General features: G+C 41.1%; 2 protein-coding genes across 35 annotated transcripts in view; one reads left to right on the forward strand and one right to left on the reverse strand.

Annotated features, from left to right (window-relative positions):
* The window catches only part of LOC147326921 (fibrocystin-L-like), a 58,174-nt gene extending 49,801 nt beyond the window's left edge, over positions 1 to 8,373 (forward strand). For all 34 annotated transcript variants that reach the window (XM_086294497.1, XM_086294493.1, XM_086294489.1 and 31 more), the window contains one exon: positions 6,909 to 8,373. In XM_086294497.1, the coding sequence (XP_086150623.1) occupies positions 6,909 to 7,077 (169 nt within the window). In that variant the 3' untranslated portion in view covers positions 7,078 to 8,373. The remainder of the gene's footprint in view (positions 1 to 6,908) is intronic.
* Positions 531 to 15,456, reverse strand: part of LOC147326929 (CD48 antigen-like) — a 38,279-nt gene continuing 23,353 nt past the window's right edge. Inside the window, exons 3-4 of the mRNA XM_086294476.1 lie at positions 5,486 to 5,779; positions 531 to 5,369 (exon numbers count right to left, since the gene is read on the reverse strand). Coding sequence (XP_086150602.1) covers positions 5,260 to 5,369; positions 5,486 to 5,779 — 404 coding nt within the window. The 3' untranslated portion in view covers positions 531 to 5,259. The remainder of the gene's footprint in view (positions 5,370 to 5,485; positions 5,780 to 15,456) is intronic.

The following is a 15,456-nucleotide window of genomic DNA, read 5'->3' on the forward strand; positions in this document are numbered from 1 at the left end:
CTGGTTCTGCCGGAGGTTTCTTCCTGTTAAAAGGGAGTTTTTCCTTCCCACTGTTGCCAAAGTGCTTGCTCATAGAGGGTCATATGATATTTGGGTTTTTCCCTGTATCTATTATTATAGGATATACTGTACAATATAAAGCGGCTTAAGGCGACTTATGTTGTGATTTGGCGCTATATAAATAAAATTGAATTGAATATATCTATATATATATATATATATATATATATATAGATAGATATATATATATAGATAGATATATATATATAGATAGATAGATAGATAGATAGATAGATAGACAGACAGACAGACAGACAGACAGACAGACAGACAGACAGACAGACAGACAGTGGGGCAAAAAAGTATTTAGTCAGCCACCGATTGTGCAAGTTCCCCCACCTAAAATGATGACAGAGGTCAGTAATTTGCACCAGAGGTACACTTCAACTGTGAGAGACAGAATGTGAAAAAAAAATCCATGAATCCACATGGTAGGATTTGTAAACAATTTATTCATAAATCAGGGTGGAAAATAAGTGTTAGGGAAAATATTCTAAAACACTTCTTCAGTAAAGACTCAGAGAAGAGAAACACACAGAACTTCTTGCTAGCAAGGGCAGCCTCCAGACTGAGACTCGCACTAAGAAACTGCCCCAATCTTTATTTATACTTCAGTAGGTGTGTGTGTGTGTGTGTGTGTCCTGCTGATCAAAGGGTCATGAGAGCACAAAAGGTACATCCTTGGTCAGGAAAGGGGGTAGTCTCCCCCACCCTAGATAACATGGTGAGGAAGTCCAGCAGTTCATCTATATGTAAAGAAGCACTTAAACTAAAACAGACATAGCTACGTTAATCCTGCCGTAAAACAATAAAACAAGGTATGAGCTCTCATGCTCCCAGACGTGGGGGTGCATTCCTGGGATGCACCCCAAGCCTGCAGCCTGTTAGAGATCACACACAATTAATTATATGCCTCTAAGTATACATGGTTGAATATTTCCTAATACAAATAACTACATGCAGTATTCTACCATATGCAAACTTATATCACTAAAAGATTATACTGACTACTAAATACAATTTTCCATTGACATTCCCTCCTGTTGTCAGAAAAACTTTAAGTGAGATACCAGTTTGTCATTAATCACACAAAGTCTTCATGTTCCAACAGGTCGGGGTCATTATCATCATCATCACTTGTCATGGCTATTTATGCAGCAACAGTAGAAAATATTACGCGGTTAATCATGAGTTTTATACATGGCAATATACACGTTACAAAGACACAAAATAAAAGTAAAAATATCCCAACTCCGATGAGTAGTCTTTTTAGCACCTGTAACCAGGAACTTTATGCACATTGCATCAAGCAAAAATTTTATTATATGCAAGAAGAAATGTGTTTAAGATTTAAACCAATGTTCTGCATATTCCAGCATATAAAATAAAATAATGTTCTTGTGTTTACACTCTTGTGTTTAAGGGTTTTTTTCACTGTAGAAAGAAGTTTTCTTCACACAAAGTGAACAGCAGACGCTAATATTTTTGTCACTTTTTAATGAATCAAACTCAAAATAATGTGAGTACTTCCAAAGTTTAAACACTACATGGTCGTACTCCCTCCTGCACTCCATGTTATCCATTGTTGATGTGCACACGTCTTTTGCTGCCACGGGCATCACACGCTCGTACGTTATTGTCGTGAGACACTCTCACAAACACCCAAGTAGCTACCACAACTAAAACAAGCTAGCTGCAGTAGGCTAACATTAGCTTTTAATAAAGAAATTACTTCCAGATGTTTCTTTAGGTTGGAGTTTTAGACGCTGAGAGCAACTTGGTTGCTGACAAACTTTCACTGAGCACTGAGCACACAGCACGAGACTGGCAAAGTAAAATAGGAAAGACGAGACAGGCACAGAGACACGGACTTGACACTAAGACCAGGAGAAGCATAGATGTGAAACATGAGTAGATCAGACATGAAACAAAGAACACGGAGGAAGCATAGAGACAGACATCCAGAGACTAGAAACTAACAATGCAATCAAAGACTATTAATAAAAACAAAACACCAGGACCATGACATTTGTATTATATGCACTTTGAGAAAAAATAAGAATGAACTACTCTTAATGTTCTTTTGTAAAGCATCCTTGGGTTTCTTTTAATGTGTTTGCAGCAGAATGGCCGCCCCTCCCCGAGCCCTGTTCTTCTGGAAGTTTCTTCCTGTTAAAAGGGAGATTTTCCATCCCAGTGTTGCAAAGTGATTGCTCACAGGGGGCCATTTGATTATTGGGGTTTCTGTGTATTATTCACCTTACCTTATGATATTTCTGGTTGAGATCCAAAATCAAATTTTAAAGGACTTTTGAAAAGAATTATGTCCCATGTCCTGTGTAGCTCTAAAGCGGATGTGTTGACACCAGAGATGGGCGTTACTGTAATCCGATTACTTTTTCCAAGTAACGAGTAAAGTAAGGGATTACTATTGCAAAAACGGTAATTAGATTACCTTTACTTTCCCGTAGGAACGCTGCGTTACTGCGTTACTAAAACCGTGATTTTTTGCGAGAATGTCTCATGACAGTGACGTAAGCAAGTGCGACGTTCGTGACAACAGCTGTGTGCAGATCAACAGTGGATCATATATCGAGTGCAGAGAGAGTATGAGCGTGCAGCGTTTAAAGCGTGGAAGTACTGACCTTACTTTGAGTTTGATTCCATAAAAAGTGACAAAAACATTAGCGTCCGTTGTGCGTGGGAAGAAAACTTCTTTTTACAGCGGAAAAAAACCCCCTAAACTTCAAAGCAAGCACCGAGTGCGACGTAATGGGAAACTCGCAGAGAAACTCGCGGATTCTTCCACTGACCGCAGCGGCACACCTGCACCAGGGTAAACCTCCGCCTACCCGACTCCTGCTTTACAGGTGAAAATAGAGCAAAAGGACCGCTACACTGTTCCAAAAAATAGTAATGTCAAATTACTTTACTGTGTATTTTACGGTTGTGTACTGTTTTTCTAGAATATCATTACATTTACATAAGTAGACTGTGATCTGACACGTCAAATGTAAAATAACAAAACATCACTGTAAATGTAATAAAACACAATTTACTTGTTTGTTAAATATATTTTGTTGTACATATGCATATTTAGATTGTAAAAATACATCCAGAAATGTCTCCCATTATGCCTTGGGACATGTGCTGCTGTTTGGATGTTCTTGTTTTATTGTTTATGGTTACGTTACTTTTAACTGTTATCTTGATTGTTGTGTTTACGCCGTGGTGCAGCGTCACTGACAGTTGTTATTTTGTAGAGAGAGTGCTGTACCATGAGTGACTTCTGTTGTGCTGTTGTTGAAGCTTGAGGCACATTGTAACACCGGCAAGTGTTTTAATAAAGAGCTCCCCCTATCAGCTTGGGGTTAAATAACAAGCTCAATCTATCTCTGTGAGCTTCGTTGTTAAGATTTCTCTGCATGCCACAATGTAAAACATTGCACGGACACGCTGTGCTAATTATACATTTTGAAAAATAAATGTAGAGGTAGGAATTGCAATTAATATAAATAACATGACGCTAAGCATCGGCCAATGAATGTGAACTAACAACAAGGTCGCGGGTATGGCTGCGACCGTAGGAAAAAAACCCTAATATGAAGGTATTTTACTGCATTTCACAGTAATCTTCTGTTCTTCTAGAATATCATTAAAGTTATGTAAGTAGACTTTGACTTCACATTTTGAATGTAAATCAACGTTAAATCTGTAATGTAATAAAACATAATTGTCATGATTGTTAAATGTCTGTACATATGCATATTTAGATACAGATTCACAAAGGTATCATGATTTCACAAATATCTGTCCGTTATTTGAAAGATTGAACTGTTGAATTCAAATGTAATGCTATGGAAAAGTATATAACATGATCCCTATAAGCTTGTGTTACATCACATAAGTATTATTATCATTGCTAGTTAGGCCGTTCGTGGCTCAAGAGTTGGCAGTTCGCCTTGTGATCAGAAAATTGCTGGTTCGAGCCCCGGCTCGGACACTCTCCGTCGTTGTGTCCGTGGTCAAGACTCTTCACCTACCGCCTACTAGTGATGGCCAAAGGGGCCGATGGTGCGATATGGCAGCCTCGCCTCTGTCCCAGGGCATGCAATCAATTATTATTGAAACCAACTGTTAACTGTATATTTCTGTACATTTACGTAGTATGATTCATATTGCCACATTCAGTGACCTTGTTTATAGGTAATTTCATTGTTTGATCACGTAAAAATGTTCCTAATTTAATGGCCTGCATTTGTATAGTGCTTTTCTAGTCCCTAAGGACCCCAAAGCGCTTCACACTACATCCAGTCATCCACCCATTCACACACTGGTGATGGCAGCTACTTTGTAGCCACAGCTGCCCTGGGGCGCAGTGACAGAGGCAAGGCTGCCGGACACTGGCGCCACCGGGCCCTCTGACCACCACCAGTAGGCCAACATGGGGTTAGTATCTTGCCCAAGGATATTTGGCATGCAGGCAGGGGGCAGCCTGGGATTGAACCACCGACCTTCTGATTAGTGGCTGACCTGCTCTGCCACCTGAGCTACAGCCAGCCTTAATGTCTAAAAGCACTTGGAAAAGGCAGAATCCCATGTGAACTTAGGGCAACAAACTCTATTTTCATCACTGAAAATAACCGTATTTTTATGGGACAGTTATTTTCTGTTATTTTACGGTCGTATTTTGGCGCCCCAACTGCCAGAATATCACCGTTTTTTTAAGATGGTTTTTTTAACAGTGTAGTCTTTGACTTTATTTATTTTCTGCTGTGTTTTACTTGCATCTATTTGAAAGAGTGAGTGTAAACACACACAAAAAAATTATTTTATGTGCTGGAATGTGCAGAAAATAGGTTTAAATATTAAACTAATTTCTTCCAGTCAGAGAATGTTGCATATAATTACATTTTTGCTTGATGCATAAAGTTAAAAGATTAAAACTAATAAAACAAGTTTTAAAAAGGGACTTTTCCATTTGATTACATTTTGTATGATGGATTATGTAGAAAAAGTAGAATTGGGCTGAAAGATCTATCACTTTAGAAAATAAGTAATCAGTAAAGTAATGGGATTACTTTTTTGGGGAAGTAATCAGTAATTAGTTACTGATTACTTTTTTCAAGTAACTTGACCAACACTGGTTGACACACTGCATTTTGTGAAGCTTGAGAAAAACTTCGGTGCACATGTGGTTCATCTTCGGAGTCTGATGTGGTCCACAACAAGAATAATCAAGGCCATGCCAAAGACAGTAGAGATAACCAGTCTTACTGTAGATTCAGTCTGACACCAGCTCCTGGACTCTTGGGGGGGAGAGAAGAGCTTGGGGCTTAGATATTCTTTAATCATAAGACTGTGATAAACAAAAAAATAATAGTTCTAGTTTAATAAAGGTGAAAATGATTTATCACCATCTTACCTCCAGACCCCATCTTAATAGTTGTGTCTTCTCCTGATAGTTTGGTCACCTTTTTTTCAACAGGGTTTTCAGCTACACAGCTGTAACTGCTGCTGTCATGGGATTCTATTTCCAGAGTGAGATACAGATTGGAGGACAGATCAGGACTGCTAACATTTGTCAATCTTCCCTCCTGTCTGTACCAGGACAGGACCAGGTCTTGGCTGTTGTGCACTGAGCACTCCACTGTGACTGCGGAACAGCTTTTGTTAATGAAAGACGATCTGACTGTAATGGAGGGAGTACCAAGAGAACCTGATGAAGGAAAGAGAGTGAAAATATGATTGATGTGATTTGATAAGTGCTGACAGAGTTATCATACTGATGAAGTCTATGACTTTACTAACTGTAGCTGTGGGCTCATAGATACTCTGCAAACAGAGCAAAGGGATATAAACAAAACTGTTTAAATATAGAGTAGCTCTCCCAACTCTTTCTTGACACAAAATGTAATTGTGATTACTATGATTAATTGAAAATAGCTGTTTAATCGAGTAAACTAAAGCTCAAATGTATTTACAAAGCACATTTTAAAAAAAACATTTAAAAAACTCAGGTTGATCAAAGCGTCTAATAAAAGTCAGGAAATAAAAAAGGAGGGAACAGGGAAATAAGTAAATAGATCTAACCATGACTGAAAAAGACACAGGAAACACAATGAGCAATCAGACCCAAATGCCAGTGTGTAAAAATAAGTTTCAAGTTTTTAAAGACTGAATGGAGGGAGCAGATTTGACTGTGGGCAATCACAGAGAAGTCTCCTCTGAGTTTAAATCTGGAGCACATGACAGTTAGAAGCATATGATCAGCTGACTGGAGGGACCTGGAAGCTGAAGTCGGAAATGTAGGAATGAGCCAAACCATGAAGGACTTTGTAGAGAAACACGAGGACCTTGAAAATGATTCTGAACCTCGCTGGCTACTTCATGGAGCACATGAAGTAGCTATGCTCATGAAGAGCTATGCACATGAAGTAGCTATGCGCATGAAGTAGCTATGCTCATGAAGTAGCTATGCTCATGAAGTAGCTATGCACATGAAGGAGCTATGCTCACGAAGTAGCTATGCTCATGAAGAGCTATGCACATGAAGGAGCTATGCTCATGTAACCCAGTGTTAATTTGGTTATCTGATATTGTGTGATATTCAGTATATATGTATATATCTATATTGGGTGTTATAAAATGTTCTTCTGAGTTTTTTTTTACTTGCTATTGGTTTGCGGCTGCTTTACGACAGTCGACTGTGGTAGTACATCCTAGCGGGAGGGGCTATGAGCTCACGTGGCTTGTAGCTGTGCCAGAGAGCAAGCTTGGGTGAGCTAGCGGGGAATATCTCCTTCTGCAGTAGCCTTAAAAAAGACTATTGTTCGTTCTCCTGCCAGACGCCTCGCTGCTGTGCTGCCTTACTGCTGTGCTGTCTCGCTGGTGCCATTAAAGGACAAGCGGCTGCCATCCATTCATCCATCCGGACTTCGATTATTTGGACCGAAGTACTCACACACACGCCCGCACTCAGTGCCATACACTCTCTTTATTTTGCTGGCCAGCTAACATCATTGTTTTTTTTTTCTTTTTGCATTCACAAAGACTATCCAAAGACATTTTGGTTATTGTCAAATAGACACTCTCTGATTACGGACTGAGGAGGTTGTGGTGTTACAACCCCAGGACTGAGAAAAAGGACTCTTTACATAATATATTCACTTGTCTCCTGGTTAGGAGAAGTGACTATTGATGGAAATATTTTTCTTCTTCTTGTCTTTATTTACATTGTATCCCAAAGAAGTTTTAAGTTGTTCAGGTTGAAACATTTGCACTTAAAGTCTGTTAAGTTTCCTTTGATGTATCAGTGTCAAGCTGATGTTTAAGAGGGTATGTTAAGGACAGATGTGCTCCAGTCCATCCAATCCTTTAAAGTGCTGGACACCGATGGTAAATTGCCATCAGACCCTAAATAAATTGTCCTCTGCTGTTATCCATATTGCTTCACTCATTCTTTGGTGAGTAGACGTATTGGTTACAACTAAAAGTAGTAGGAAAAATTGGCGCCCGAACAGGGACTTGAGCGCATCACTAACTTTATCCTGAAGCACATGCACAGACATCTGTGAATTCATCGACTGCTTTGCAGAGAGAGACAATGGAGTTTTGTGACAGGTATGGTTTTGATCCAGAGTACACTGTTTTGTTAAAAAGGGCTAAAGCCAAGATTAAACTACAAGAGGTGCAAAGAGCATTTGCTTTGCTGGATCTCGTTGTCAAAATTCAACAAATAGATAGTCTCCCTGACACGATTTTGTGTCAGTTCATGGAGTGCATTACCCCAATGCTCTTAGATGGAGAACATTCAGCAGATGGGGAGTGTTGGGAGGTTATTCAGATAGATGAGTACTGTCCTCAGGGACCTGACAGTTTTCACCTGGTGCATGATGTGGTCCCCCTTGCTCGAGCAATTGATGATGTGACTGCTAGTTTCAGAGAACAAGTGAACGAACTGGCATTAGCATATAATGTGAGCCCCATGACTTTAAATCAGGCTGCAGTGAGCCACATGTGTGGGAAAAATGATACATATAAGGGGTTAGCTACCTCAACTCCTACCTTGGGAGTTAAAACTCAGTCCACACCCGGTCCCAGGTCAACTGCCGCCTGTGATGATGGCCATGTGCCCAAGGCTAAACAGGCACTTGATGCGGACTCCCTGCTTGTTGATCCTGTGCCAGCGGAGGTTCAGAGAGTTATCGTGGAGCACATTGTAAAACATGACTCGCCCATGCATACTCCCTCTGCTTTTGAGCTCCGCTCATTTTCAGGAAATTCTCCAAAACCCCCTAATGAGGTAGAGTACAGGGTATGGCGACTTAGAGCTAAACAGGTACTAAATAACTCTACCCTTTCCGAAGGGCAGCAGCGCCGTGTTTTCCTCGATAGCTTGGCTAGCCCTGCTTTGAATGTAGCCCTTTCTATTGGGTCTCAAGCACCACCAAAAGACTACCTCGATGAGCTCGACAAGGCTTATGGCAATGTCACTGGAGGTGAAGAGCTGTATATCCAGTACCTAGAGACTCATCAGAATAGTGGAGAAAAGGCATCTGATTACTTGCGCAGACTCCAGACGTTGCTGCAGGAGGTAGTTGACGGTAACGGCAGGCCTTCTGGCACCCTCCCACAGCACTGGATGCTTGTACCAGAGAGCAACTGGAGGAAAAGGAAAAAAAAAGAAGAGGAGTGGAGGAAGTATGTTCGCCCCCTTGTACATGCTTATAACTGTACAAAACATGACGCAACTGGAGAAGCGCCCTTCCTTCTGATGTTTGGTAGAGAGCCACGGCTGCCGATGACACTTGCATTGCTCAATAACTTTTTCCTGTCATTACAACAACAGATTGCTGGGTTAGTGCAATCTCTGTCGGGTGATAGTGACGGGGACGTCACACTTTAAGCAGGGGTGGATGTAACCCAGTGTTAATTTGGTTATCTGATATTGTGTGATATTCAGTATATATGTATATATCTATATTGGGTGTTATAAAATGTTCTTCAATGATTTTGAGTTTTTTTTTACTTGCTATTGGTTTGCGGCTGCTTTACGACAGTCGACTGTGGTAGTACATCCTAGCGGGAGGGGCTATGAGCTCACGTGGCTTGTAGCTGTGCCAGAGAGCAAGCTTGGGTGAGCTAGCGGGGAATATCTCCTTCTGCAGTAGCCTTAAAAAAGACTATTGTTCGTTCTCCTGCCAGACGCCTCGCTGCTGTGCTGCCTTACTGCTGTGCTGTCTCGCTGGTGCCATTAAAGGACAAGCGGAGGGGAAAGGGAAAAAAATTCAGTGGAAGCATGTGTGTGAATGAGAAGGACACAGTTGGAAAAGTGAAAGTTCGAGGAGTAGAGATAGCAAAGGTAGATGAGTTTAAGTAACAGGAATGTAAAGGAACTGTGAATGCACAAGAGAGGTGAAGAAGAGAGTGCAGGCATGGTGGAATGGGTGGAGGCAAGTCTCCGACTGATTTGTGAAAGAATGGTAACAGCAAGAGTGAAAGGGGAATGAGACCTGCTATGATGCATGGTTCGGAGACAGGCACTGTTAGATTTGTATTGTTGATTGTCATTTATGCTTAGAAACATTTACCCACATATGCTTAGAAGTGTATAACCATTTGTAGATTGAAAGAATGTCTCATCCTAGGAGGTCTGTAACAGCTCTGTGTAGCATGAAGGGGGAGTGCGTTCACTCCCTCTACAGAGTGTTCCGGCGTAGATCACACCTCCTAGGAGAGGTCGTATCTTTTCTTATTGATTTATGGTATAGCAAGCACACGTATATCTGTTTAAGTATAAGAGCCTTTTGCTCAGATGGACCGCTAGACTCCTGGCACCAGCTTTGGGGAGTCTTCACAGGGTCACATCTGGACACCACACACACACACACACACACACACACAGTATTCTTTGTTCACATGTATACCTATGTAAGATGTCATATGTTAATGACCCTATGCATATTCATGTAACCACAATAAAAGGAGTGCTATGGGGAGCCTGGCTGAGAGTCTGACGGAGGTCAAGTGGTGGAACGACACTCGGCTCCAGCCAGCTTTCCCTCATGCATGAGTAAAACCAGCCTGCTTGTGTCTTGCTTTGCAGTGTAACTATATTGTCTTCAACGTTCCAGCGGATAGGTACAAGCTACAAACCTATCATTAATTGGTCCTTCGAGCCGGATCCCTAGAGTCGACATTCACCGGGGGGAGAAGAGGCACGCGGAAAGACTGACGTCAGCCAGGAAGTTCCTGTGGATTCGCTGTCTGTCCTTTCTCCTCGATGAATGGCGATCGGCGGGATTCGAGGCTGATATTACACGCTAAGCAACACCAAGTAAGTTTAGAGTCCAACTCTATAACTGTACGTCTTCGCCGCTCAGTGGGGCGTTGTCCGTGGCCGCTCAGTGGGGCTAAAATTCGCCGTCTAAGTGGGGCGATGTACAAAGCCGCTCAGTGGGGTTTTTTGTACAGAAGCATTAAGTCGCAGAGTTGCGCAGTTCGAACTTTTTTTTGTTCGCCGTCTTAGTGGGGCGAAATACAGACCGCTGTGTGGGGTACTGTAGTGAGTTCTCCACCGCTCAGTGGGGTGTTGAGAAGTTCCGCGGGGTCCAGATTGTGCTGGACAATAGGCCTATTTTGTGTTGTTGTCATTGTCGTCGTCGTTGTTGTTGTTGTTGTTGTGTGAGTGTGTGCGGAGCAGAACATGTGGTCTGTGACACCGACTGTTGTTGTTATCATGGGTTTCTAAGCAACCAAGAGTGAGTCGGAGGGAGATAGACGTTTGTGCTGGACTTTGCTCCTGGCAGCACAAAGTATTTATGTAAAAAGAGAGAGAGCGACGGCTTCACAGCTGCGCGGGTTCACGCGAGCGCGGTCACGCGGACCTGAGCCGTGCGGTTAATCGCAGGCTTATAAATGGAAGAGATTCAAATGTTAGAAGTTTTCAGAAAACACACCAGCCTTGGAGAGCTGTGGAGAAGGCCAGCCCACATCAGCAGCACTTAAGATATGCTCTGGTGAATGGCTTTCCCCCCACCCCTTGCTGACACAATGTTTATTCTTTAGCTTGCCCTGATCGACAGCAGCCTGTGTGCCAGACCATAGATTTAATTGAGGTGGATAGTTGTTAAAAGTAATCTACATTAAGCTTGTGGTTGCTTAAATTCAGTACAATGACATGTGAGGTGAAGTGATATAGGTAAATATTTAAACTAATGAAGTGCATAGAGGCACTTGACCTGTGTGAAAGACTGTCGTCTTGTTATGAGCCATTGTTGAGATATGGAGCACACCTGTGAAAACAACTAATATGCTGAACCCTGTATGAAACATCTAAAAGTACATGATGGAGGAGCTGTGTTGAATATGAACAACACAGCTCTGTGGGCAGAGCATGCAACTACTGTGTGATGTTGCGTTGCAGTTTTTTTTCTGAGCTGATGAGCAAGCTACACATTAGCAGATCAAGAGCTGTCTGGGAACTACTCAAAGAGGGGGAAACAGGGAGTGTGCAGCGTTTCCGTGAGCAGTTTTCCTGCATCTTGACTTGTGTGTAGAGTGTTCATAACATCAGCATCATGTTTTTGTTTATTTGTTTTGTTGGGTCGAAAATAATTAAATAAACGTGTGATCATGCTTATGGATTACCATGGCACATATCACCAGCCACGTGATTTATTTATGCAGATGAAAAAGTGAGTGTGAATGTGTCTGACATCACAGTGTTTTTGTGCACTGTGCAAAAGTAATTGCCTTTGATTGTGAGTGAGAGCGGTGATTCTGCAGGTCACCAGCTATTGTAACGGGAAAAAAAAAAGAGTGAAAAAGAGACAAAAATTACATTGTAGACGAAGAAAAATAATCATGGGAAAAAGGTTTCGTGTTGATCAGCCGAAAAACAACTACAATGTCATTTTATGCTTTTAAGAAAGGATTGTTCACACAAACACACACACAGAGAGAGAGAGATGTGTGTTGATTAAGCAGCGATGATAATAATGAAATGTCTTAGTTTGTCACTTTCAGGTGAAAAGCAGACCTGAATCAATTTTCCACATGCAGCGGTCGGAAGAAAGTTATAGTTTAACATCATTGGAAACGTGCAGGCCAAGTTTCTGGCTGACTTATTACAGCGCAATGTGTATGTGTCTCTCAACCTCACAAGCAAGTGCTCACTCCTCCCTGAAGACAAGGAATGCAGCTCCAAAGAGCAATAACATGGCAGATAAAGACAGCAGCAAGTCCTGAGCAAAGAGTCCCAGCAAAGCAGCAGCAATGTGGACAAACAGCATCAGAGAAGAAGAGCAAACCCATCATCCTGCCTGATCGGATGAATGGCACTGTGTCTACAACAAGCTGAAACTTCACTGTGCATGTGAAGAAAACGTTTGAGGAGAACTGAACAGTTGGAGTTTGACATTTGCCACCTGTGGAGTAAAATGGCAAGAAGAGACAGTGGAACACAGGACAAAGCTGAAGGAGAACTGCCGGCTGTTTGGACTGTTGAAGTGGGAGAGGACAAAAGAGTGAGAGGACAGAGTGAGAAGACTAGGTGAGAACACATAGGAATTATTTAATGTGGGAAATCAAAATTTGGGTTAGCAAACCTGGGGAAAAAGAAAACTGACTGCTTAAGTTGGAAAATTGTGAAGGAGTCTGAAACATATACAAACATATACAAAATCACACAGAACATGCCTTAACCCTACTAATACAAACACAAAATAACTCATGAAGATTAGACATTTTAAGCGTGAGTCTGTTTATCATCTTGTCACCTCGTGTGATGCAAAGACCAGTGGAACTCATAGCACAGAACATGCTCTGTTGGAGATGCAGCTCCACAGACATGCTTGTTATCTTTCATCAGTGTTAAAATAGTGTCAATTTAGCAGACACTTGTTATCAAATACTGAATTTATCCAATGCAAAAAATTGACTCTCTAGGTTGCAGGACAACAGTTTAACTTTTGTGGGAAAAAAGATCCTGGTTTGACCAACCAGTGATCAGACAATAAATTTAGTTATTAATATAGTAAATTGGGAGAAGCTTCCTGCTTGATTGATGCAGCACAAGTAATTTACTGTATGAGGGAAATTCTCTTTTAGTGATAACATTTTGAACATGCATTTCTGTTGTCCTGTCATCCTAGTGGGTTAATAGCTGATTCAAATTAGTTGATCGTTCTTAGATTAATGAAAGGTGACTGAATTCTAGTACGAGTGAATGGGATGTGTTGGAGTTTGTTGTGTGTTGAGTGGAGACTCTAAAACACTGAGTTTCCTGTTTTGATGTGCGAGTGAATCCTGTATTTAGATACACAACTCTGAATACGTCAGAACAAACGTCTTTTGTGAAGTGCATGACAGCATGTCACATGTTTTATGATGAAGGGAAAAAGGAAAAATTGAATAAAATAGATCTGTGGCTTAAATGAGTGAAGAGCACAGACCGGGTGATTAAACTCATAGCTAATATGACATTAGGGTTATGTTGTGTGTTGTGCAGTTGATGGTTGGTTTGGAGTGAATCTAGCTGATGATTCTTCTCCTGTTGTGAAGATGATGAGGAGTTTGTGTCATGACTTAACAAGGCCTTTTTATTTTGATACTTTCACAGTGCACTGAGAGTTTGGTTTGATAATCTCTGTTATTTTTTATTTTTCATTTTTGAACAAGCACTGATTTTGCTTGTGAATTTCTTTTCTTTGAGCAGATCTGCAAGTCGGGAATTAAAAGCGTTACACATCGTCAAGAAAATTGTTGCAAGTGAGTTTCTCCACATTTAAAATGGGTTCAGGAGAAAGCCACTTATTTGGGACAATTAGGAAATGAGAGTCCCCCCCAAAAAGGATTCAACGAGGAAATCCAGTCTAAATTATTTTTCTTTTTGAAATAACGTTGTTTTGCTGAGCGTGGAAACGAATGCGATGATAATTTCCACAATTAGCAAAAGAAGGAACCACTGACTGAATGAGTAAGAATTTTAAAATAACTGACTGACTGACTGAACATGATTGTGTGAAGTTAACCCCCACCTGACAAAGGTGCAGATGAACCCATGTGTTTCCTTTTACAGGAGCAGAAAGATGACAGCAACACTCGAGGTTGCATGATGATTTAACCTTTTAAATGCCATTTTCTGTGTCTGTGCATTTATCAGGTGTGTTATTCATAGGCTTGTGTTGCTCACAGAGGGAGCTGTGACAAAGTATGCATACGCCTGCGCAAGCGCTAATATTTGCATTTTCTTTTCTTACAGCATGCCAGTTCTTCATGTGAATTGATGATGCGATTTATACCAGGACAACTGGTTGATGTTTTTTCCTACTACAGGATTTCTGGGTTTATGTGTGAGGAAAACTGTGTTTACAGGTTATGAGTGGTGATGCTGTTGCATTGTGTTGATGGGAAAATGTGAAGGTTACTTTGATGATATGAATAACATATTTTCCACAGCAATGGATGGTTGATTTTATGGTGTTTTTATGGCACCTCTGGAATGTGGTTGGCCGACGCCTGCCCACCAGGATAATCAATGTGTGTTGCTAATGTTTGTTTTTTGAGACTGCATGTACAAGATTCAGCAGAAGCGGACAAGTGACATGAGACAAACAAATAAGAGATGCGGTGTTATGGAATAGTTAATATGGGCTCATTTGCTGGCCACTCTTGAGCCCATAAATAATATATGAGTGGAGTGACTTTGCTTAAGAGCAGTCACTGATTACGTTAATGTTGACTGAGTACATGGGATGATCCATGTCTGAGGCGACTTATGAAAATAATTGTAGTTTACTGATTTGAGAAAACCTGCACATGACACTTGTCTTGCTGATGTTGAATGCTTCTTGTTCTTATGATACAATTGTTTACAGGTATGTAGTTTGATTTCACTTCCAGATCTTGTTTTCCAGGCCATGATGGTGTGTATGCAGGCTCCTGGGAGAGCCCGGTGTTAAGCAAACTTAATATGCAAAACACACTAGCATTTTTGTTGCAGGATTATAGGTCCAGGGTGGTGCTGCTCCTGGGGAGGAGATGCCCTGATGTTGCCTGGGATATGATCTAGCTAATCTTTTTCTTTAAGACAGGAATCCAGGTTTGGTGAGTTGACGCATGGGTGTGTCCATGCGTCAAGAGGAGGGGTCCAAGGATTAACAATGTTTTTTATTAAACAATGTTTTCTATTATTGTTGCAGTGATTTGTGTGATTAACAGTTTATTTACAGGTATTAAACCTATGCAAGTGATGCATCCATGTTCAGATGAGGCTTTGATGGCCTATAAGTGAAGTTCACTGAACTAAAGAATGTTGTTTGATGATTGTTGACATGCTCTCCAAATAGAAGTTTTCCCTCCTAGCAAGGAAATACAGGTGCAGCAGTAATC

Source organism: Aulonocara sp. 'chitande type north' Nkhata Bay, linkage group LG6 (assembly GCF_057382095.1).
Source record: "Aulonocara sp. 'chitande type north' Nkhata Bay isolate Kocher_YH1m ecotype deep benthic linkage group LG6, A_spYH_male_GT1.1, whole genome shotgun sequence".
NCBI lineage: Eukaryota > Metazoa > Chordata > Actinopteri > Cichliformes > Cichlidae > Aulonocara > Aulonocara sp. 'chitande type north' Nkhata Bay.